We start from the raw sequence: 25,944 nt of genomic DNA on the forward strand, positions 1-25,944 counted from the left end.
TGTTCTATTATTGTCCAGCATGATATAATAATACCATGTCCAAGTTCTGATCTTTCATCAAGACCCTAGTTTCTTCCAGAGCCTTCTCTGTGTTAGCCCAATGTCCAGTTTAAATCTTTGTATGACATATGCAAATAGTAGTAGTACTAGTGAATGAAACCAAAACAGTATAATAATATTGAATTCCCAAGCCAGTCAAGTCTTTTGCTATTATTTCACTTAAGCTATCACTTTCCTGAAAAAATAATTTGATGAGATCATCTCATAATAAACATTTATTTGGTGAACTATCTTATAGAAATAGACTCTAAAATCAAACAATTTCTTCCTTAAACAACAAAAAGCATAATCCCAATCTCCTCCCATCAAAAGCCTACTCCATAATTGAAGTACCAAAAACCCATGAACTGTATTACTAAAAGAAAGGGGGAAAAACATTTACTAAACTTCCACAGGAAGACTGTATAAATCTGGAAGCGGTTAAGTACATATCAGCCTGTACCCAAGAGTACTACCCAGTCTCAAAAATTAACTAAAAATCCAAACTTAATATGGATACTTCTTTGTTCTTTATAAGGCTCAGAAAATTACCCTCTATTAAGTATGCAATGGTACTAGTTACATTATATAAACTGATATAATCAAAAAAGTAAAATGGACAATGTGGATTTCAAAACTAGTATCAGTAAATCATTAGATGTAAACAAGAACATTTAAAAGCCATTCTTTAGCTCCAATTTAAAACAAACATTCAGGACTGGAATCTTCAGAATTTTCTAGAATCTTGAATATCCCCATCTTCTCTTTAATTGGTCCTGAGGCATTCATTTGATCTAAGAGAAAAATATTAAGACAGATAGTTTTTTAAAAGAACCTGAAAAGAAATCATAAAAGAAATTTCCAATATGATTTATAGGAAGTCAGTCATCTGTCCAAACTTTAAAAACTCACAGTAATACAGGGCACTCTCTTCCTTAATCAGTAAGATTTAAGAGCAAAAGCAAAAAGGTACACTCTTCTCATTTGGATAACTATGATCAGCTTTTAGGGAACACATAATCTGAAGCATCAGTCTGCTAAGCAAAATCTCTTCCACTGAATTTGTGGTCAGATACACAAGTTACAGAGCAATAAAGAGAACATCAATTTGAACTATTCTCAGAGATATTTTAAACAAAGCCCAATCAATCATGGTTAGTTTAAAAGGTGAGAAGCAAGACACCACTGAAAACTCACCTTTACAAACATAGAATTGTTGCCAATATACAGTCTTTTAAATTTTTGTCAATGAGACGGCTATGGAATAAAGTCTCTATTGATTTTAGTTTATATTATTCTGATTTCTAATTACATTTGTATATTCGTTCATTGACATTTCTTTCTCCTGGTAATAGTCTGCTCTTATGTTGTCTATTTTTCTTGTTGATTTTTAGTTATTTTGTGTCCGTTTATATGTTACAAATATTGTTTGAGGTTTCTATCTTACATGTTTACGGTATCATCCGTTTTAAAGATGACTTTAATATTAATGTAATGAAAATCTACCAATCTTTTCATATAATTTGTGAGTTTTGTACCATGAAGAATTCTTTTCTAATCCTAAAGTCATAAACATATTTTTCTGTCTTAAGTTAAAATTTTCTTTTAATACGTAGGTTGTGAATACATGCTTAGATTGTTAATGTAATTAAAATGTGTTCATAAGTACAGAATGAGGTGAGGACGATGTAAGTTAATTTTTCCCCTGTTGCTTACTAATTATCCAGCATCACATATTGATTAATAGGAATTTCCCCTCTGTAGTTTCAAAGGCTATTCTGTTACTTATTGATCTTCCATGGAAGTTTGATTGTCTTTCTAGGTTTACCACATTGTACCACTATTCAATTTATCACATTATGTGCCAATTCTTTTTAATAAGACTTAATACCTGACATAGATTATCTTGTTCTTCAAAATTGTCTTGGTTCTTGACCCTTTACTCTTCTATATAAATTTTAATAACAGTCTATTCTTTAAAAAGTCATACTGAGATTTTAATTAGAAGAGCAATGCAAGGAATTTAAGTTAGTTTGGGGAACACTGACTTATTTTTTACATTAAACATTCATAAACATGAGTAGTTAAATCTGTACATTTATTCGGACTTTCTGTTAAATGTCCTTCAGTGTTTCATAATTTTGTCCATAAAGGCCTTAAAAATTGTTATTTAATTCTAGGTATGTTACAGTTTTGTAGCTGTAGTAAAATATCTCATTTACTAATAAGTAATTATTGCTGTTACACATACTACTAATTCACAAGCAACCCTCTGAATTCTATTTTAAAAGCTTCTGGATTCCCTTGGACTTTCTAAGAAGAATATGAGACCACCTCCAAATACAAGCAATTTGGACTCTTATACACTGCACAATCACAGTAGTAATGATAGCTATTATCCTTGATTATTCTTGATTGTAGTAGTAATTTCCTAGATGAATGTTCCTTATCAGCAAAAGAACTTTCTTTTCTATATCTAGTTTTAAGAATTAGGAAGATTATTATACTCTTATGTCAAATGAGTTGTGGGTATCTAATGAGGTGATCATCTACTTCTCCTTCATTCAATTAATGTGAATCATATTAATATTTTCAGCTGTTAAACTATCCTTATATACATTGTATACTATAATAGGCGAAATTAAAGTATTAATGTCAAGTGTCTTAAATGTAATAATGGCATAGTGGTTATATTTAAAAACATGTTTTCAGTAAAAAAATGAGTAATAAAGTATGTGCAAAATGTCTTGACATCTGAAATTTGTTTTAATACTCTGACAAAAGAAAAATGGCAATGAAACAAGATGGATAAATGTTGAGAACTATTGTGGCTGAGCAGATTGCTTTATAAGGGGTCCAGCATACTATTCTGTGTATATTTCAAAGTTTCCATTAAAAAAAAAGCATGTTACTTACCAATGAGATCACTTCGATCTAACAACAATTCCAGATCGTTATCACTAATGACTTTCTCTCTTGATCCTTTTACTTCCCTATGAAAAAAACATTCAAGTCTCTATGAATAAATCAAAACTATAAATGACATCTTTCTAAAATTTAAAAAAAATCTTACCTTTCATAATCTCTAGATTTTAATAATTCCATTAATTCCTTAGGGTCTAAGAAATTCTTAGACTGATTTAATCCAGATTGACCACCTTTGAAATGATCTAGAAAAAAAATTCAAGAAATTCAAAGCATTAAAATTCCTTTTAAAACTATATATTACAAACCAATCAGAATGTCTTACATTAAAAAGGACAGAAAAAAACCAAGTGTTGGTAAGGAAGAAAAGTAACTGAAGCTCTCAGACTTTCCTGATAGGAGTAGAAAATGCTATGTCTGTGTGGGAAAAGGTTTGGTAGTTTCTCATAAACCTATACGCTCCCTAAGACCAAAGACAAATAAATGTATTACATACACAGAGTCTTGTACAGAGCAACTTATTCATAATACCTAGAATCTGGACAGAAACATCCATCAACATGAGAATGAATAAACTATTAGGCAACAAAAAAATTCCTAGTACAAACAGCATATACGAATCTCAAAATATGTTGAACAAAGTAACTAGACAAAGAATACACACATACCAGTGAATAGGTGAAGAAAAAACTAATCTATGTGACAAAAATCAGAATACTGATTCCTTTCTAGTGAGGGTCAAGGGAGAAAGAGGAATGACTGGAAAGGATGCATGAGGAAACTATCTTAACCTGGATAATTTACACGAGTGCACACACTGGTCCAAATTCATATAAGCATACACTTCAGATATGTGCATTTTATTATATGTATATTATATCTCAATTAAAAATTGTCAGCATTTAAAAATCCTTTCAAATTTTTTTGTAAAATTAATCTATTAAAATACCAAAAATAGAATTTAAGAAAATAAAACTATGGGTAGGCCTTATCTAAATTGAAATTATATTCAATACTTAAGCAAAATATAATTTATTTAACCATTTAATTCCTAAAGCAGCACAAGTGACAATGTTTTAGCAAAATCTTCTTAGGATAAAGCTCCTTTTCCCCCTCAGTGCAAATTCCAACTACAATCTGAATGTTCCATCAAGTCAAATTAATTTTGTCTAAAAACTAATCCACTCTTCCCTCCAACCCTGATACTCTGGAGAAAGTATTTGCAAGCAGAAGAGTAAAAAAATAAAATGACAATGACTTTCAACATTTTAACATTATGATGATGCTCCCAATTTCTCTAGGCTTGATGACTTATATGGATAATTTTCGACTTTTTTCAGGTAGCTATGAAGCCATTTATTCAAATATAATTTCTCTTCTAATTTTTTTTTTTTTGTTAAGAGATAGCGTCTCACTGTCATCCAGGCTGGAGTACAATGGTATGATCACAGTTCACTGTAACCTCCCAGGCTCAAGCGATCCTCTTGAATCACCCTCCTCAGTAGCTGGGACTGCAGGTGTGTGCCGCCATGTCTGGCTAATTTTTAAATTTTTTGTAGAGAGGTCTCACTATGATGCCCAGGCCAGTCTCGAACTCCTGGCCTCAAGTGATTCTCCCACCCTGATGTCCCAAAGTGCTAGGATTACAGACATCAGCCACTACGTCTGGCCCAGAATTTTATGTTGAATGAATAGAACTGCTCTAAGGAATCTCAGGGAACGTAAAACATCTCACCTACTTCAACTCCCCTCCTCCTCAGAACCTTCTGCAGAGTAAAAACACTAACACGCTGTGTCCTAAACTATGAAAAGGTACTCTACAGTCAAATATTTTGTGAAATAATGGGGGTTCAACAAAGTAAACAGATTTTTTTTAAAGCACTACTTCAACACACTTAATACTCTAATATTTAACATACTGAACTTACAAGATATTTAGAAGTTTTCTTAAAACTTTTGGCAGACCAATCTCTGATCAGGAATATGCATTAACATCATGCCAAATTCCCTATGACAGAGTTTAGGATATTTAGCCTCAAGATTATCCTTGACCCTTTCTTCTCTACCCCTCTATTTCTCATCTATACTCACTAATATACTTTCTTTTATGTGTACGGTCAGCAACTTAGCTTAGGCTTTTAGCAGCTCCAAATTCTCAACAGCTTATTTAAGTTCTGTCATATCAAGCAGCACTAATTTCTTTAATAAAGAAAATAACAGTTATAAAATTCACAACACATAATGGATAACCGAAACAAAAAGTACTACATAAGTATTTACTTTTATGGATGATCAACTTTTCCAGTTTTCTTTTAGCAGCTGCTCTTTCCACAATTTTCTGATCAATAGTATTTGCTGTAACAAGGCGATATACAACAACTGGCTTTGTCTGACCAATTCTATGACATCTATCTTGGGCCTGAAGATCAGACTGGGGGTTCTTAAAGTTAAAAAGAAAAATAACATTTAATAGTATTAGGTTAAAATTAACTTAAACTTACATGGGTAAAGTCAACATGCATAATCCAATCAGAAACTTTTTAATAATGATGCCTTAATTTACACTCCTAGAGTAGCTTCACAGATAAAGTTACCATTCTACACACTGTTGGCAATCATAAGACAAAATTTTATACACTGCAAAGAAAAAATTTCAAGTTTTTACATGCAGAGAACTTGATAAAGAAATGATTCTTAGCTGAAAATGAATCTTTTCAAAGTATATAAATTAAATTGTAATGTATACAATGAAAGATTTAAAATTCAGAATGGAAATATAATAAGCAATTGCTATGCTTCCAACTTACCCAATCACTATCATAAATGATAACTGTATCAGCCGCAGTCAAATTAATACCCAGGCCACCAGCTCGTGTACTGACTAAGAAGATAAACACATCTGGATCTGTGTTGAAATTGTGCATCTAAAAGCAAAAAGGATGTAAACACAACAAATAAACTAGCTTTAACCAATAAGACTGAAAGAAAAAACTATTTTTAATTACAGCTGTTAATGCTTGCTTTGGCAGCACATGCACTAAAATTGGAACAATACAGAGAAGATTAGCATGGCCCCTGGGCAAGGATGACATGCAAATTCGTGAAGCGTTCCATATAAAAAAAATAAAAAGAGAAAAAGAAAAAAAAATAATTACAACTGTCAGAGACCTATCCACGGGAGGCCAAAGGAATTGTTCAGATGTGTAAAACAATTATGTTAACTAATAAAATCTATGCTCACGTTAACTCTATTTTATAAGCAGCTATTTTATTAAAGAGATCTTACTTTTGTTAAAAATTATACATCCAAGGATGTTTAAATAAGAAAAGCCATGCAAAAAAAATGATGACAAAAATCAGTAGTGGTTATGTAGGAGACAGGGTGGGTGGAAAGAGTGAAGTGACTAGTAGCAAGCACAGAAAGTTTTCTGGGCTGATGGTAATGTTCTATATCTTGATAGGGGTTTGGGATACATTTACATATGCTTTGTCAAAACTCAGCAAATGTATACTTTATTTTATTTACTTCAGAATATGTAAATATTACCTCAAAAGACAAAATATGCTGAAGTCACTAGAGATAAGGGTAGTGTCATTTATAATTTATTTTGAAATGCATCAAAAAAGATGATGAACTGTTGAATGGACACAGCAATGCTGTTATCACAGTTATGTGATTTAAAAAGTACAGTCAAATGCTAATGGAAGATTTTAGGAAGATTTACAGTTACTTACTATAACATTCTTTCAACTGTGCTACATGTTTGAAATTTTCATAATAAAATGGGAATAGGAGTAAAAGGTCAGACAAAAATTTCCTGCTATCCCAATATTCTTACAGTCATGTTTAAGTAGGATATTATTATATAAGGTTGTGCCAGAGATATATATAATATTTGAGAATCAAACATTAAGACTTATTAGCACTAAATCAAAATGGTTGTTTTTGATTCCACCACAAGATTTTTTGTCATTCCTAGCTTATCAATTTGTGGCTCTATTTGGAACATTACTTCAGAAACCAAGATAGGAGTTGCAAAATAAAGTTAAGTATGTATGACATAAGTAGTCTTACATTTTTTTCTCTCTCCGAGTAAGACATGGATCCATCAAGCCTGCTAAAGTTGAAATTTCTGTGATGGCAGTAATCCATCAAAATGTCCAACATCCTTGTCATTTGTGAAAAAAGCAGCACCTGAAATTTAAATATATTTAGTATCTACACTGATCAGTAAGAAATAATTAAGCAATCAAAATTCCAATCAAAAGTATCACCTTGTGACCTCTTTTCTTTAATTCTGGCAGCATTCGATCCAAAATTAAGAATTTCCCTGAATTTGTTACCAATTCTTCATCGACCTTAAAAATAGGCAAAGAGAGAGAGAAAACTGTCACTCACTATAATTACTAATCATTTGCTTTGTCAAAACAAAAGCCATTTGAACAGTTTAATTGTCAATGACAAATAAGTCACTATAAAACTTAAAAACTGACCTTATTTAATTTTTAAAAATCAGAAGATAGTTATTTCTCAAAGAAAGACATACATTAGGATGTAAAACAACTGATTTCACAGAAACAAAATTAAATGCAAGTATAACTGTGGTTTATTCTCTACAATCCTCTCAAAGGTTTCACATAAGAGAACATTAAGTTCAAAGTTACTGTGCATATAATTAGGGTTTATTCTTTATAATTGAGTAAACTCCCAACAAGATGAAAACTGCTGCTAGAATTCTTAGTAGAAATTAAAGAAAACACAGGAGCATATAAGCAATTCAAGTATTATGAATAAAGAAATTTTTCACCTTCTGGTGAAATTATCTCATCAGAGAACTGTCTTCATTTGAGCAGGAAAGTTTTATTAATATCTTCTTCGTTACTCGAATACAGAGTATAAAACAGTGGTTCTCAAATGGAGGCAATTTTGCCCTTCACCCCAGGGAGACATCTGCAGTGGCTGGCAACATTTTAGGTTGTCGTAACTGAGGAAAGCGGACACTACTGGCATCCAGTGGGTAGAGGATAGAGATGCTGCTAAATGTCCTAAGTGAATAGGACATTACCTCCTAAGAAAGAATTATCTGGCCCCAAAATGTCAATATTAGCAGAGGCGGAAACCTTGTTGTAAGCTACTATCAAACAAGGGTTATTGAGGGTTACTAAGAACTGATTTATTTTAATATTATGTTATTTTTCTATCAACTACCCAAGAAAGCAATTCCATTCACTTACTCTGAAAGTCCCCAATTAAATACCAACTTTTTGGTTTTCTTCTGTGGCTTTTTGTTGAGATTTAAGCAATGTGCAGTCAGGTTGATTGAAAAGCTGAATATTAACTAAAAGGAATACTAAAAAGGTGAAAACTACCTTTAAAATACAGTAAGCAAATATGCAGAGTAAAAATCAATTGCTTTATTAAATATTAATTCTCAGCTGTTCACATAAAACATGTAAACAAAAATATTAGCTGCACATAGAAAGTGACTATCATTCTAACCTTCATAAGGTTTTCTGAATTTTGGGGGAGAAGATTATCCCAGCTTACTGAAGGATAACGATCTTCATATGGCAAACAGTACAATATTTACTTTTAATAATAATAATCCAACCAAACAAAATAACTTTCCTCCAATATAAAAAAGTTACAGAAATCAAAATGGCAAATTATTAAATGATATTTACCTTAAACTCTTGTGTAACAGGGTCTATAGGATACTCAATCAAATATGGATGATTACAGCATTTACGAAGTAGCATCATTATATTCTGCAGCTTCAGATCAACTTCCGATTCTATAGGGATATTCACTTCCACAACAGTTCTACTAAAAACATATAGTGCATATAAATGAGAAATGCAAAAATTACCACATTTAGAGAATACTTAGATTTACTTTTAAACTCACACCTTTCTCGGTCCACCTCTGGCTGTATTTGACTGATCAATTTTTCCAATTCATTAGGGAAATCATCTATTTTACTGTAATTTATTGATTTTCTGGTTCGCCGTTTTGGTCGTCCAGTAGGACTTGCTTCAACTGTTTCTTTCTAAAAGAAAACAAATTTTTAAAAATCTGTTTAAAAAGCTATACCTTTAGGTTCTAAATATAAGCAAAATAAGGTCTGATATTTTAGTGTACAAAATGATTTTCTAACACATAAAGAAAAAATAATTTTGTCTCTCATCAAGTTAGTAATTCCCAACTGCATAGTATCAAGGATCCACAATCTATAGCCAAATGCAAATACTACATGAAATTTGTGTTCACATTGATGACAATATTTGAGAATAAGCACCTTCAGATTTCAGCAGAAAAAATTAAGGGTGTATAAAACTGTCTTAAATGTATATAAAGGGATTTAATAATTCAAAGCTAAAATAGGCTAAAGAAATTTGTCTTATAGAGGATATCTCTTTGGATTAGTATAGTATGCATGGAATTTTTATAAGAGGCAAATACAAGTTTCTAATAGCTAAAAAGCCAGATCCTCCCTTTAATTATAATTAATATTAAAAGGGGAGAAGAGAGTCTAATGGTCGTACTAAAGAAAAATACGTAACCATAAATATTTTGGAAAGAAAATATACTAGGTCCATAGCATACAGTCAAAAATCTACACATTTACACAAAATTTAAGGATTTCCTAATCTTCATTTACATGACAATCACATCCTACCTACATCTCTTATAATATGGCGGGTGATGAATGTGGATATTTCTTTCAAGTAGAATATTCTCTTAATCCTTTTGGCTATCAATGACCTCCTGTGAACAAACTGTACAGGTTGAGCATACTTAATCCGAAAATCAAAATGCTCTAAAGAGCATTTTCTTGAGCATGATGTCTGCTCTCAAAGTTTCAAAGTTAGGGATATTTCAGATTTTGGATTTGGGATGTTCAACCTGTATATTAATATTTCGAAGGGACTGGCCTACTAGTTGGTAAGCCCCTTAGTACAGTGATTCTCAAATAATTGTGTGTTTGTTAAAAATGTATTTCCAAGTCCAATCTCAAACAGAATGATGAGGGTTAATCTGGTAAAGGAACCTAAATTTTTTTTTTTTGCTCCTACAATCAGTAAGGTGAAGAAACCTAAATTTTTAACAAGCATTCCAGATGACTATAAAGCAATTAACACGTAACTTACTTAAATTTTAGCAGGATCAGGTAATACCTTTTACTACTGGCCTTATACTCCAGTTAGAAATATACCTAACAAGTCTACGGCCATACCACCCTGAACGCGCCCGATCTCATCTGATCTCGGAAGGTAAGCAGGGTCGGGCCTGGTTAGTACTTGGATGGGAGAAATATACCTAACAAGTCCTGAAAACAGATGAGGAGCCACAGGACTGAAATCAAGCATGAAATTTTATATGCCAAGTCTCATTTACACTACATTTAAAATCCACACTCTACCTCACTGGATCCAAACATGCTTGCAATTGTACGGTTCACAATGGCTGTATAAAAGATCTCTTGTTTCTTTGAAAGCGGTGCATAAACTACTACTTCACGTTTAGGAGGAACTTCAAGAGCAACATCAGATTTCAGTCTTCTCAGTAAAAAAGGCGTTAGAATCTAAAATTTAAACATGAACAAATATGAACACTGAATGCTCCTATTTTTCAGGAAATACTGTCCCCACACAGTCCCTTTCTTCCTACATAAATACTATGAAATCTTAAAAAGTGAGATATAAATATCATCTCCTTGAAATTTTCCCAGACCAGTACACAATAAATTCATAGTATTTATCTGTAACATCTCCCAATTTACTAATATTTTAAAAACTCTAAGAATGTATCTTAAAAAATTTAAAAAGTAGAAATAAAAAGGTAATATTTGTACTTCCTAGGGTTAAAGATTTCAGTTATAGCCCACAACTTTTAGAAAGACAATTTAGACTAGTAGAAAACCAACCAGTCTACAGATACAGACATGGAAGTTTCCTTGCTTAAGTTCTAAAACTTCAGGCTTAAAGTTACTATTAGCTGGGGTGATTATAAGTGATTATCACATTTATAAATAGAATAACATAGAAGCAACAGATAATTGTGCCATTATTAAATTATTTAGGCCTTTAAAAAAACACAAACACTGTTTAAAATCAGTTTATACCCTTAACAGCCTTCCCTATAAATTTGAGTTTATAATGGTTTACATATAGTAAATAATTACATGGTAAAACTCATTTTCAGGGCTTTGTACTTAAATACCCATAGGTGTTGAGCTAAGCATAGAGAGACTATACCAGATAAAGAGAAAACATTACCAGTGGTTTAAGAAAAAAACATATTCTACAGATACTAGCCCAGAAACATATTAATATACCTACACGCAATCAGGAAAAAAATGTGAATGTTATCTTTAAAGAGACCATCAAAATAATGATAAATATTTTTCTACAACTTGCACTAACATATTACAGTTTGATGTCTAGAAATGGCAAATGTGGGTGAAGAGGCGTTCTACCCTGTTGAAGGACACATAAAAAGAATATTTATACATATATTTGCTAGGATATAACGGGAAAGGAAGTGTGGCAGGAATAAAGGAAACTTTCACTTTTCATTTAACAACTTTCTATCTGTTTAAAAACTTTTTACCATGTACATATATTATTTTGAAAATAATTTTTAAATAAAAGAAATTTAATTCTTAAATGTTATACTGCTTTTGGCTTTTAATGTGGGGAGGAAATATAAACATAGTAAGCTTAAAGAACTTCACAAAGGAATTCAAAAAAATATTTTTGAAGGCACTATACCTTTATAATATGTGTATCAATAGGCATAGTTTGATTCTTTAAAAGCATATTGGATAGGATATAAATCCTAATGTCAACATTACTAAACAAACTAGACTTTAAAGGTCTAGATTTCTGTTAATGATATAAAATTTTAAAAGATTAATCATTAAAAAGTCAGTTAAATACAGACAGATTTCAAGACTGAAAATCAGATACAAGTCAGAATTCTAACTCAAATTTTCAGATGCATGAATGAAAACAATTAGCAAATATTGCAAGAGTTTCAGTAATTTTCAAGCTTTTACTTGTGAAAAAAAAAAACTAAGTCTAACATTTTAAGAATGATGCCTCCTGAGTTACGAAACTTTATCTTGACACAGTATATACCAAAGTATATGAAAAATTACAAATACACTCAGAATCTTTCATATAATTGACTTTGAAAGTGCAATATGGATACAGGGCTTCATTGCTATTTTACTTTTTTGATACTGTCCAGTATAAGGAAAACCCTTGCACATTGTAAAGTTAATAATCATGTCTGTATCTAATCTATCTTAAAAGGAAGACTGACAAACTGTAGCAAGTTAGTGAGACATTAAAGGATATTAAAAGATTTGGGAACCCTTTCATATAGAAAAAAGTTGAGAAACCTAGGAATACTAAACGTGACTAAGGAAACATGCTAGAGATTTACAACTGTCTCCAACTAACCTGGAATTCATTTTGAATAAAACTTTTCCCCAAAGTAATTTGTTAAAACAGAGTTAGGAGCAAAGCATCAAAGCTATATAAAGACAAATTTAAATACAATATTACATAGAATTTTCTTATTGCTAGACCACTCCCAAAATGTCCCCATTCTTGATAAATTGTTGAATTTGGATCATGGATATAATGGAAATTCATTATCATCTCTATATTCATGTAAATTTAGTTATTTATAATAAAACAATAATTCTAACGAGCCACCTTATGAAATAACCAACTATAACAATTACTACAAATGTTCAATGAAATGGATGACCATTTTCAGGAATATGTTTAAAAGGACTCTTGCTTGGCTCACTGGCTCACTCCTATCTATAATCCCCATGATTCTGGATCCTCTAAGAGGATCGCTTGAGGCCATGAGTTTGAGACCAGCCTGAGTAACAGAGAGACCCTGTTGAGACACACACACACACACACACACACACACACACACAATTAGCGTGCTGGTGGGAGCTTATAGCCCCAGCTACTCCAGAGGCCAAGGCAGGAGGATCACTTGAGCCTAGTTCAAGGCTACAGTGAGCTATGATCACATCACTGCACTCCAGCCTGGATGATAAAGCAAGACTGTGTCTCAAAAAATTAAAATTAAAAAGCAATAAAAGGACTCTTGTAATGAGAAGAGGGCTTTACCTGAATGCTCTCTGAGGCACCCTTTAAGTGCTAAATTCTACAAATTCTCATTGTCGTGACTCTATAGTTAAATTTCCTAAGGATAGAAACTTAAGATCAAAGCCCTTACTTTGCTATATGAATTTAACTATTGAGGATAATCATGTCGTCCCAAAACATATTTCTTTCTTAATAAGTCATTTTCCCACAATGTTCCACACCAGGACACTTCAAAGCCTCCAGAACAACTACTGACATATCAATATTTTTAAACTTACACACACATGCACAAAGACACCATAAATAAAGTTTTCCCCAAAAAGTCAGAAGGGGAAAGAAAATACTTACAACATACGAACCAATAACTTTAATATATGTTATTATAAACCATTAAGAAACTGATAAATATGCCAACACATGTTATTCACAAAAGAACTACAAATAGTCAATAGACAGCTCAGCAATCTCAATTAATGAATAATCACATCCTTTCTTACCTTGTTGATTGCAAAACATTAAAGGACTTCTACCTCAAAATTGGTATGAATATCAAGCAATTACAAATATTTCCATACAATCTTTGTGGATATATATATGTCGTATAAATCCTTTCTGGAGGTCATGTGTCAAAAGCCTTTATGTGTAAACTGCCCTCCCCATTCTTCTGAGACAGGATCTAGTCCTGTTGCCCAGTACAGTGGCCTCATCACAGCTCACTGCAGCCCTGAACTAACTCCTGAGCTCAAGCCATCGTCCTGCCTCAGTCTCCAGAGTAGCTGGGACCACAGGTGCACACCATACCCTTCTAATTTTTCTATTTTTTGTAGAGATGGGGTCTTGCTCTTGCTCAGGCTGGTCTTAAACTCCTGGCCTCAAACGATCCTCCCACCTTGGCCTCCGAAAGTGCTAGAATCATAGGCGTGAGCTAACGTGGCCCATATGTAAACCCTTTGATCCAGAAATTCTGCTAGGAATTCATTTTTTCCTGAGTAAATAATCAGAAATGGACAAAGATATAGTTACAAGAATATATATTACAACCTTGTTTATGATAGAGGGAAATTTTGAAACAGGAAGAGACAGATATAATTAATTATAATGGGATGGGAAAATGGGATACTAAGCAGCTATTAAAAACCAATGAGTTAAATCTCCATGTAGCAGGGTGTTGTAGTGCATGACTGTAGTCTTAGCTGCTTAGGAGGCCGAGGTGGGAGGATCACTTGAGCACAGGAGTTCAAGGTTACAGAGAGCTAAGACCACACCACTGCACTCCAGCCTGGAGGACAAAGCAAGACTGTTTCAAACAAAAAACAACAAAACAAAACAATCTACATGCACTGGGAGGAAAATAACTTTCTGATAATTTTTTAAAAGATTATCTGAGTAATAATTTTATTTTTTCAAAAAGTATTTTCCTCATGAAATAGAGATAAAATGCATGTTATGTGTCTATACAGAGACAAAAAATATCTGGAAGGACCTATAATAAATACAATATTATCATTCAGTATATGCTGCTAGGAAATACGATTTGGAGAGCAAGTGATATGATACTATTTTTACTTTTCACTTCTGTACTGTTTCACATTTTTCTCATGAGCATGTATAAAATTTAAAATCAGAAAAAATTATAAAGATTTTGAATAAAATTTCCAAAACATGACTGAGAAGTTTTTCAGGCCAATTTGACTAGGAGACCTTTGAAAGATAATACTTACCTAAAGCAAAGAAAATTAAAATGGAGTAGCAATTACAGAAAGCAATAAGCAAGAATGGATCATTCACCAGCCATGCAAGGATGTACATTATACAAATATTATTGGCAAACACTGCATAAAAACCACACATTTTCACTGGTTGGCCAAACTGAAAAGAGCAAAATTTAAGTAAGCACTTGAGTTCTGCCATAAAACCATATGACCTCTGGGAGTGGGGAAAGGGCAGGGAAATCATTTAAATTAAACCCTCATTTTTCAAATCTGTACTATAAAGGGGGCAACCGGTGATCTCTGGGGTTCCTTATTTATTCTACAAGCCTACAACAAGCAAAATTTAAAAAACAGTCAAAACCTGGTGCAGCATATGCAATACGTTCTGTTCTCTTTCTTGAGCAATAATATCTTCAGCAGTTTCAGAAAGACTAGTGATGTCAAACCAAGACTCAAAGCTGGAAGAGAAAAATGGTTACAAGTTAACCTATTAAATAAAATCAATTATATTAACATGAGACATGTTTTATACTTATAGTAATCTGCAATATTGAAACGTGGTATTGCTGCACCAAATCGTCACGAGCAATTTTTAATTACAAGAAAATATTAAAAACAAAGATAACTGTATTTTTTGAGTCAACAATCAAAAACTGTGATCTTATAGGGGACACTTTTATGACTTATAAATATATTAATATATTACAATGGTAGAACAATCAAATAAAGATTAAGGCACATACTTTATGAAACATTTTAAGTTATAGAAACAACTCTTTCTGAAAACCAAGGTCACATGGTTTGTCTCTACAGGTATAAATATGACCCACTAAAGCAAATGTTTTAAAATTCAGCATACTTATATAGCTTTGATAATAGTTGGTATCTGTTACACATCCTTTAGTGCTTTCCAAAGTAGAAAAACTATTAAAATGAGCAATTAGGCCAGGCGTGGTAGGTAGCTCATACCTATAATCCCAGTACCTTGGGAGGCCAAGGCAGGAGGGTCACTTGAGGCCTAGAGTTTGAGACAAGTCTGGGGAACACAGTGAGACCCTGTCCTCTATAAAAAAATAAAAAAATTAGCCAGGTGTGATGGCATGTGCCTGTAGTCCCAGCTATTCAGGAGGCTGAGGTGGTAGGATACCTCAAACCCAGAAGTTCAAGGTTACAGTGAGCTATGATCAGGCCACTGCAATCCAGCCTGGGACACAAAGCAAGACTCTGTCTCTAAAAAATAATATTAATAAAATAAAAAATAAATGAGCAAGTATAAGCATGCAGATTTGTTAGTAAATCCAATTGTGAAAAATACTAATAACATTTATATAGTAGTTATAACAGATATTGCCAAAATTGGAACACCCAAAGCATGTTCAAAAATTCAGATTCCCAACTCCTACCTCAATATTTTAACTCAGTAGGTCTGAGTGGGATCTGGAAATTCAGTAACCAGATGTGGAATACATTCTCAAAATAAAATATTGCTATTTCCCCATATCCAATTAGCATTCTTCCTTCACTGGTGCCAAAATAAGTATAAATTAATCCATTGAACCCAGTTTGTTGCATTTCCATCTTAATTATTTTAATTTCTGTTAACATTATCTCCTTCCATTCTGAGGATACTAATTATTGTCCGAAAATTCTTTTTATTTTTCGGTTTTTATGATATAAAGCTAAGACTCAAACAGTTTCCTCTCAGCTCATTAGGTATGAAATGTCCGATTTCCTTAAGTACTAAATCTGACAGTTGGTATCTCTGACATTTCACTTTGACACTTCTTGGTTTTTCTTCCTACTGTGAAGGTATCAGTCTTTCAAATGCACATTTTATTTTGTGATTATCTTTCACTTCATTATAAGTCAAAAATTTGTGTTATTTTTGAATATGAATTCCATAATGGAACCAATGCACTGCAGGCAGCTTGAAATATCATCAAAGTATTTGGGAAGGATGTGGCTAATGAATGCATAATACATCAATGGTTTGAGAATTCCATTCTGGTGATTTTAATTTTGAAAGTGAGCCATGTGGGTGACCTGAGACCAAGGTGGATAATGATGAGCTAAAAGCTGTAGTGGAAGTGAATCGATCCCAGCTTAGCAGCAAGGTTTGACATTACTACTTCAACAATGTTGAACCATCTGAAACAAACTGGCATGGTAATAAAGCTGGAGATGGGTACCACATGAATTAAACGAGTGTCAGAGAGCAATCATCTTGAAGCTTGCCTTTCTTTGTTGTCACAACATAAAGGTGGACATTTCTACACTGTATTGTTACGTGTAATGAAAAATTGATTCTTTGTGACAACTGAAAGCATTCAGCACAATGACTGGATAAAGATGAAGTGCCAAAACACAGTCCAAAGCCAAACATTCATCAAAAAAATATTCACTAAATATTCATCAAAAAAAGCTAATGCTGTATGTTTGGTGGTCCAGCTCTGGTATTACCCACTACAGCTTCATGAAATGTAGTCATGATTACAGCGGATGTCTACTGCAACCAATTGGATGAAATTGCAAGCATCTGAGATTGGTCAATGGAGACACGCTAATCCTCTTGCAAGACCACATGTCACAAAAAAAAATGCTCCTCAAACTACAGAGGCTGGACTTGGAAACTCTGTTATCTACCGTATTTACCAGACCTTGCACCAACTGACTACCACCTTCTTCCAGGCTTTGGACCACCTCTTGCAAGGTAAAATATTCAATTCTCAACAAGCTGTGGAAAAAGTCTTTCATGATTTCATCACCACTCACTCTCTAGGCTTCTTCACTGCTGACACAAACAAGCTACGCTTGTTTATGGGTACCATAACAAGATGGCAAAACTGTGTTGATAGTTTAGGTGCATACTTGGATGAAATGTACTGCTTCTTGTTTGAGATATAATAAACTTTTGATTCAAAATCAGACATTTCATATTTAATGATCTAACAGAATAAAAAGAAGTAGGCTGAAATTGGGAGAACTTGGTTTTAATTCTGGCTCTGGTGCTAACTAGTCATATTTTGTCACAACTATACACACCTAGGTTTTTTTTTATATAAGATACATTTAACCTTGGGTTGTTTTGTGAAGATAAAATGAAAAAAATCAACCTGAAAATGTTTTACAGAGTTAAGACATAAAAGACTCTTATAAAAATATTTCTTCATGTAGCATTCAACAATTTTCCTTTAATCAATGCAAATGTTTTAAATAATCTTTTTATTTACCTGTTGTCACATAATTTGTCAAAAGTAGTACATACAATATATACCACAAAGAATTAGACAAAAATTTATCATTGTAATTCAGCTACAAAGAAAGGGATTAATTTTAACTAAGAGTACAGATTTTTAATGTTTGAAATATATGCAAAACAGTTAAATAACTCGCTTACCTACCTTTTCAAGTCATCGAATACATCCGGCAACAAGAAGTTTAGCAATGACCAAAGTTCTGATAAATTGTTTTGTAGGGGAGTACCAGTCAAAAGAAGTTTGTTATCAGCATTGAATCGTTTTAATTCCCTGATTAGACGGCACTTCATATTCTTAATCCTGTGTCCTTCATCTACTATTAAGTATTTCCAATAGCAATGCTAGAAAATGAATTGAGGGAAAAAAATTTTTAAATAATAATCTTACAATTTTTCCTAAAAACAATTCCAAAAACAAAACCTCTTTTATGAGGGATTGAGGGATGGATGTTGAATTTTATCAAATGCCATTTTGGTATCTATTTGAGACAACCATGTGTTCCTTAGATCCACTAATGAAACAAAGATTTCTAAAACTGAGGTATACTTGCATTCCTGGAATAACCTCATTAGATCATGAAATAATATTTGAAGTTCTCCTGCTATATTATATCTTTAACATTTCCCTATTCACTCTTTAGTCAAAGCAATCTGTAGACTTCCTTTCTAATATTTTGTCAAGTCTTGATATTACTGTTATACTAGATTCCTAAAAATTGAAAGCTTTCATTAGTTCCCCATGCTCTGAAACATTAAATAGCATTAGAATTTTCATTTTTGAAGACTACATCTGAGACTGACACTCTTTAAATCAGATGATGTTCTCAATTTCTTACAAAGTTATTGGTTTGTTTAGGTTTTCCCCTTTTTTCTGGAGCCAAGTTTAGCAATTCATATTTTCAGAGAAAGTTATCCCTTTGCTTTTATAAAGTTGACATAAAAATTGCGTTTTTTTAATGGGGGAGTGAGGAGGCGGATTATTTCCTTTTTTTTTTCTTTTTGGAAAAAGTTTCACTCTGTCACCCTGGGTAGAGTGCAGTGGTCTCATCATAGCTCACTGCAGCCTCAAATTCCTAGGCTCAATCAAGCAATCTTCCCGCCTCAGCCTCCCAAGTAGCTGGGACTAGAGGCACACACCACAGTGCTTGGCTAATTTTCCTATTTTTAGTAGAGGCAGGGTCTCACTCTAACTCAGGCTGGTCTCCTGAGCTCAAATAATCCTCCCACCTCGGTGCTAGGATTGCAGGCGTGAGCCACTGTGCCTCGCCGAAAATTGTTTTTACTTTCTCTTTTTTAATATCTGTGCTTTCTCTTATATCTTGACAAGGCAAACTTAAAATTCATCTAATTAATTGTATTAACATACAGAAATATGCAGCATTTCTATAAATATAAATTCCAATCTGGCAACTAAAGATATCCTTGGAAAATGGGACTGACAGACTAAGGAAAGAGTATGAAATCGGGCACATTTTGCATTTCTTTTTCAGTAACAAAACAGCTCAAATTTTGCATTTTACTTTATACACTCCTAACATAATGAACAAATTTTGTAATATTATATCTTCTTTAATAAAACTACTTGGAAAGAATTTATTTTTCTGGCAATATGGCGAATCAGATAACCTGAATTATTGCTCACTATTATAAAATCCCTATCTAAAAATGCCAGATGAAAATAGAAAACATTCTTTATAAATGAATAAGTGACAGAAAAGAGAAAAACCAAGGAAACAAGTGATGAGGAATAAAAAACAAATTAGCAGGTGAACTAAGATACTTCTGCTCCCACTCAGCCACAACAGCCCTGGAATCCCATGCTCCCATTATCCCCTAAAGCTAAGACCCTTGAAATGATAACATAAGCTTATTAATAAAAGAGAAAACTCTAGCCACTCGCAAATGGAATTGACAAGGAAGCTTAACTATTTCAATATGGGCTGGGTAGGAAGAATAAAGTAATCAGAAGAGTTTTCATGTTATATTACTGAGTAGAAAACAAGAGTTACAAAAGAAAATATATAGTATGATCCTACGTATAAATTATATCCATATAAATTATACCTATATGTTAACAGCAGTTATTTAGTATAAAAGTAATAATTCTCAGGTAGAGTTACTGGTGCTTTTACATTTTTCTGTATACTACCATTTTCTATAATTAGTACATATTATTTGTACTGTAAAGAAGTGGCTTTGACAATTTTTAATGCTATACATATTCATAAACTTTTTGCTAAACTCCTCAGCTAAGATTTCTGCAAATCATATTCCAAAGTACCACCAGCACACAATACTAGTAACAAATACTGATGATTATGCAAGCCATAATTACTCTACTTATGACCTATGTGTTTTGCTTTTATGTTGAACCCATTTATTTATTTTCCTCATCCCATATAAGCAAGAAATACCTAAGAGGACTGGATTCAGCAGGGACATCAGCAGTCAGAGGAAGGAAAAACAAAGCAGTAAAGAATTACATGTGAAATAGGAGGAGCAGTGAGGAAAAAGTTCAAACATCAATAAATTAATTAACAGAAGCCATGAGAGAAGAAAGGTCAATTTTCCAATTGCATTATACTAACTTCAGCATTAATAGTAAGTAGCTAGAACATCAAGAAAAACAGAGACGAAAATATTACCACATAGTCCCATAAGATAGTCTAAAAGTAACTTGTCTTCAAGTATTCTATTCTTATTTGATTAAAATAAATACAATGGATAGGGTAAAGTCTATGGACTCAAAGTATATGTCAAAAATTTATCTGTAATATATTCAAAGATTTGGTCTACGTCTGGCTGATTCTAACACATTTAAAATGATATTATGGCCAGAAGTTAAAGTGCCATATGCTTTAATTTTATTGTTACAGACTATAGCCTTCATCATAATCTTTCTGTTAACATAAGCCTCCAGGTTCTAGAGGAATATGGACAACATGATCTATTAGTTTAACCAGAAAAAAAAATTAAACAAATGCTATTAGATGGGGAGAAAGTGGTATGAATTAAGAAAAATACTTTCTGTATTACAAAGAAACCAATGAAGACCATTTGTACCTGTAATGCATTTCGGTCTCTCATGGCTATTTCAAATGACGTAATTACCACAGGATGAATCTGCAGTGTCCCTTTCCGTTTGTGAATATTCCTTACTAATTTTCGACGTTCCTGCTGGGTTCCATGATATAACATAGTAGGGATCTAAAAAATTTTATATTGATACATAACAAACTTTAGAACAAAATAAAAATATTTGGAAAGATATAAATATTTGGAAAAATGAATTTTACTTATTTTAGTTCTATTTTTCTACAACAAAACAAGTCAAGCAATTTTAACAAATCATTGGACATGGGAAAAATGAAAAAAAAAAAAAAAAAACAAAACATAAAAACAAAGTATATGAAGAGACAGATGATGAAACTACTTCTGGAATACATAATTCTCATAAGGCAAAGATGTGGCTAAGATAACATGTATGGGCCGGGCATGGTGGCTCATGCCTGTAATCCTAGCACTCTGAGAGGCCAAGATGGGCGGATTGTTTGAGGTCAGGAGTTCGAGACCAGCCTGAGAAAGAGCAAGACCCCGTCTCTACTAAAAATAGAAAGAAATTATATGGACAGCTAAAAATATATATATAGAAAAAATTAGCCGGGCATGGTGGTGCACACCTGTAGTTGCAGCTACGTGGGAGGCTGAGGTAGTAGGATTGCTTGAGCCCAGGAGTTTGAGGCTGCTGTGAGCTAGGGTGACGCCACAGCACTCTAGCCCGGGTAACAGAGTGAAACTTTGTCTCAAAAAAAAAAAAAAAAAAAAAAAAAAGATAACATGTACGTAGGGAAAAAAATACCATATAAAATAAATAAGGCTGGGAGCAGTGTCTCATGCCTGTAATTCTATAATTCTAGCACTTTCAGAGGCCAGGGTGGGAGGAATGCTTGAGCTCAGGAGTTCAAAACCAGACTGAGCAAGAGCAAGACCCCATCTCTACCAAAAATAGAAAAACAATTAGCTGGGTGTGATGGCCCGTGCTTGTAGTCCCAGCTACTCTGGAGACTGAGGCAGGAGCATCGCTTGAGCCCAAGAGTTTGATGTTGCAGTCAGCTATAATGATGACACTGCATTCTACCTGGGGTGACACAGTGAGACTCTACCTCAAAAAAAAGAAAAATAAATAAAATAAAATAAACAATTATAAAAAAACATTCTACCCAAGTCTGCTTCGGGTGAATCAAAATGTCCAATGCACAGAAAATCATCCAGGAACATTTTAAGGAAGATGATCAAGATTACTAATACCTATTCTCTATAAATTTAAAGTAGGGTATTACTTTGAATAAATCAAATCAGATAATTTTTGTACAGAAATCAATATAATTATAGAAGAAGGTCTAAAAGTTAATTTATACAACAATAAAGTAGAATAAAACATGTAAAATAACAATTCTAACACAAGAAAACATCTTACTTCTGGTGTAAATCTTTTGAACTCAGCCATCCAGTTAGGAAGTGTAGACAGAGGGCCACAGACAAGAAAAGGTCCAGGTACTCCTCTCTGAATCATCAATGCAATTGTAGCAATGCACTGAACTGTCTTTCCCAATCCCATTTCATCTGCTAAAATGCCATTAATTCCATTTTCCCAAAGCATCTGGATAAAACAACATACCCTATATTTAAATTCCGATATAAGTATCTACCGAATTTGCAATGGTTTCTTTTTCTAAAATCATACCCAAAGATGACAATTATGATGAGACTGATAAATTCAAACCATAAATTATAACAACACTTGTGGGAAGTCCTTTATCAAAGCCATAAAATTGTTGGGAGCCTTTAACAAAATAATTTTCACTTCTGAAAATTTACTCAGGGTAAATATAAATCAGTATCTACACACAAATGTTTGTTTTATAATGAACAACTCAAGTTGTGGTATATCACATTACTAGGTTATTAGAGAAGTGAACCAATATCTTGTATTAAAAATGACAATTCATTACCCTAAGCCATTCCATGCCTTCTACTTGGTACCATCGCATCACTCCTCCTGTGAAGTGCTTTGGTTGCTGAAAGGGTACTGGCTGTCCATTACATTTCCGAACAGGATCAAAAAAGAATTTAGTATTCTGCCTAACAGTTTGAGATAATCTATCTTTAATTATACTATTTGAATCTTTGTTTTTCTGCAGATTTTCTACACAGAGATTAGTAGAGGAGGAGTTTTCATGCTGTAAAGAAAAAGAAAAAAGTTTAATTAGAAGTTTGGCATAAAACGCTGCTTTACACACACACCCATTTATCAGAAAATTTTAACTAATAATCAAAATCTACCTAGTCCTATAATCATCAGTATGGAGAACTAAGATCATATCAGGATTAAAAACATGGTTAACACCTCCATTTCCCTACAAAAGAAAAGTCATTAAAAAATAACAACAGGCCGGGCGCGGTGGCTCACGCCTGTAATCCTAGCTCTGGGAGGCCGAGGCGGGTGGATCGCTCGAGGTCAGGAGTTCGAGACCAGCCTGAGCAAGAGTGAGACCCCGTCTCTACTAAAAAAATAGAAAGAAATTATCTGGCCAACTAAAAATATATATACAAAAAAATTAGCCGGGCATGGTGGCTCATGCCTGTAGTCCCAGATACTCGGGAGGCTGAGGCAGTAGGATCGCTTAAGCCCAGGAGTCTGAGGTTGCTGTGAGCTAGGCTGATGCCATGGCACTCACTCTAGCCCGGGCAACAAAGTGAGACTCTGTCTCAAAAAAAAAAAAAAAAATAACAACAAACTTCTTAGAATAACTCTTACACATTAAAATTACCAACAGGCACATATTTTTAAAATGAACATTAGAATTGCACTTCCCAAACAGTACTGTCCTACTCAAGAATTTATTAAACTATTTTCTTAATAATTTCTGTTGCTCACAGCGAGGATAATGGATAATATCTGTGAGGGAAAAAAATGAAAAAAGTTCCTTTCGGGGAATATAGAAACATTTACTTTCATCTAAATCATTACTTTCATTGCAAGGAAAGGGGTAAAACAGAAGTTTAAAAACTCAGTATATCACACTTAAGAGTGCCACTATATCTTTTTGTGACATTCAGTACCAACTTAAACCAATGGTACACTTTACTGGTTATAGATGTCTATAATTCCAACTTAAGAATGTGCAAACTAGGCCCAGCGCAGTGGTGCACACTTGTAGTCCCAGCTACTCAGGAGGCTGAGGCGGGAGGAACACTTGAGGCCAGAAGTTCGACACCAGCCTGGGCAACATAGCAAAACCCCATCTTAAAAAAAAAAAAGCCAGGCATGGTGGTGCATGCCTATAATCCCAGCTACTTGGGAGGCTGAGGAAGGAGTATCATTTGAGCCTAGGAGTTCAAGGCTGCAATGAGATATCATCTGGCTACTGCATATCAGCCTGGGCAACAAAGTATGATCCTATCTCTTAAAAAAAAAAAAAAAAAATTCTGAAATGAAAAGTCCATTTTAGGATGTCAAAACAAATTTTGTTTATTAAAAGATACCAATAAGCCACAAACTGATAGAAAATACAGTGCAGAAATGATTAAGAACTTATAGTCAAATGATATTTAAAAAACTCATTATCAATGATAGACAAACCAATAAATAAGCAAAAGACACAGATTCTTTACAAAAGAAAACATACAAACAGCCATTAAAAACATAAAAATATAGCCTATCTCATTAGTTATTTTAACAAATGCAACATAAAATCACACAAGATATCATTTCTCATCTAGTACAATGGCTAAAATTCAAAAGACTGACAATGTCAAATGCTGACACTATCCTAGACCGGAATTTTCATACTTTGATGGTGAGGGAATAAAATGGTGTGTTTACTTTGGGAAAAGATTACCATATGACCCAACAATTCCATTCCTAGGTACACAGGCAAAAAACATGAAAATATGTCCAAAGACTTGTATGCAAATGATCATAAAAACCTTACTCATAGAAGTCAAACTAGAAACAATCCAAATAACCATCAAAGAGGGGATGGATAAAGAAAATACTATTCATTCAATGGAATACTACTCAGCAATAAAAAAAACCTACTAATATAGTCAACAATATAAGTGAATATCATAGACATGTTGAGTGAAAAGGAAGAAAACTAGCCTGTAATAGTTGTCCAAAAGTGGTGTCCTCTGGGTTTAGGAGTAGAGAAATAAGTGGAAAGGCACCCTTCTACCACTCACCTTGATATGGATAGTGATTACACAGGTATGTGCATGTGTCAAAATTCATTAAAATGAACACTTATGAACTATTCATTTCTTATTGACTGACTGCCTATAAAATGCAGCCAAAATTCCATAGTAAATCACAGTAGAAGATTAGGCTAAGATTTTATATTTAAAGATGCAACTTATCTAAATATAAGCTTAATCTTATATTTACACTTAACAGGTTATAACTAGAATCATAATCCAATCTTTATAGTGAACAAAGAATAAAAAACCAAGACACTTTTATGGTATAAATTTTGAACAAAATTATATGATGGTCAAATACAGTATCTCATTTTCTAAACATCAATTTTCCAAGGGCCTAGAAATCTTTGATACGTAAATCAATTACCTGACATTCATGTCCATTAGTGAATATTTTCATGTCATAATTACTTTGCTTCTCTCTATACAACTTTGTATTGTAGGGACTTGGATAGTGAATACTCAAATAACAAGGAACTGCTCTACATAAAATGAGGAGGGGGAGAGATGACTCAGAAATGAAGCCTTTCCAAACAGAACTAAAGAAAATCTTTAAGGCCAGAAGCAAGATTAAGGAATCCCTCAGTTCCCACAAAACTCATTGTACAT

At 33.2% G+C, this 25,944-nt stretch overlaps 1 protein-coding gene and 1 non-coding gene across 6 annotated transcripts in view; one reads left to right on the top strand and one right to left on the bottom strand.

Moving 5' to 3' along the window:
• Window positions 1–257: 257 nt before the first annotated feature.
• The window catches only part of HELLS (helicase, lymphoid specific), a 43,884-nt gene continuing 18,197 nt past the window's right edge, over window positions 258–25,944 (bottom strand). For 2 of the 5 annotated variants that reach the window (XM_045568886.1, XM_045568884.1), the window contains exons 8-22: window positions 23,088–23,315; window positions 22,553–22,735; window positions 21,139–21,282; window positions 18,221–18,417; window positions 15,181–15,277; window positions 10,389–10,550; window positions 8,875–9,014; window positions 8,650–8,791; window positions 7,240–7,323; window positions 7,040–7,159; window positions 5,772–5,888; window positions 5,245–5,404; window positions 3,113–3,209; window positions 2,956–3,032; window positions 258–833 (exon numbers count right to left, since the gene is read on the bottom strand). In XM_045568886.1, coding sequence (XP_045424842.1) covers window positions 739–833; window positions 2,956–3,032; window positions 3,113–3,209; window positions 5,245–5,404; window positions 5,772–5,888; window positions 7,040–7,159; window positions 7,240–7,323; window positions 8,650–8,791; window positions 8,875–9,014; window positions 10,389–10,550; window positions 15,181–15,277; window positions 18,221–18,417; window positions 21,139–21,282; window positions 22,553–22,735; window positions 23,088–23,315 — 2,043 coding nt within the window. In that variant the 3' untranslated portion in view covers window positions 258–738. The remainder of the gene's footprint in view (window positions 834–2,955; window positions 3,033–3,112; window positions 3,210–5,244; window positions 5,405–5,771; window positions 5,889–7,039; window positions 7,160–7,239; window positions 7,324–8,649; window positions 8,792–8,874; window positions 9,015–10,388; window positions 10,551–15,180; window positions 15,278–18,220; window positions 18,418–21,138; window positions 21,283–22,552; window positions 22,736–23,087; window positions 23,316–25,944) is intronic. The other 3 variants (XM_045568885.1, XM_045568887.1, XM_045568888.1) reach the window with 3 other exon arrangements.
• On the top strand, window positions 5,982–6,084 carry LOC123650474. The gene has a single exon (XR_006739350.1). It is a non-coding gene; the product is annotated as a U6 spliceosomal RNA (small nuclear RNA).

This window comes from Lemur catta, chromosome 14 (genome assembly GCF_020740605.2).
Source record: "Lemur catta isolate mLemCat1 chromosome 14, mLemCat1.pri, whole genome shotgun sequence".
Taxonomy (NCBI): domain Eukaryota; kingdom Metazoa; phylum Chordata; class Mammalia; order Primates; family Lemuridae; genus Lemur; species Lemur catta.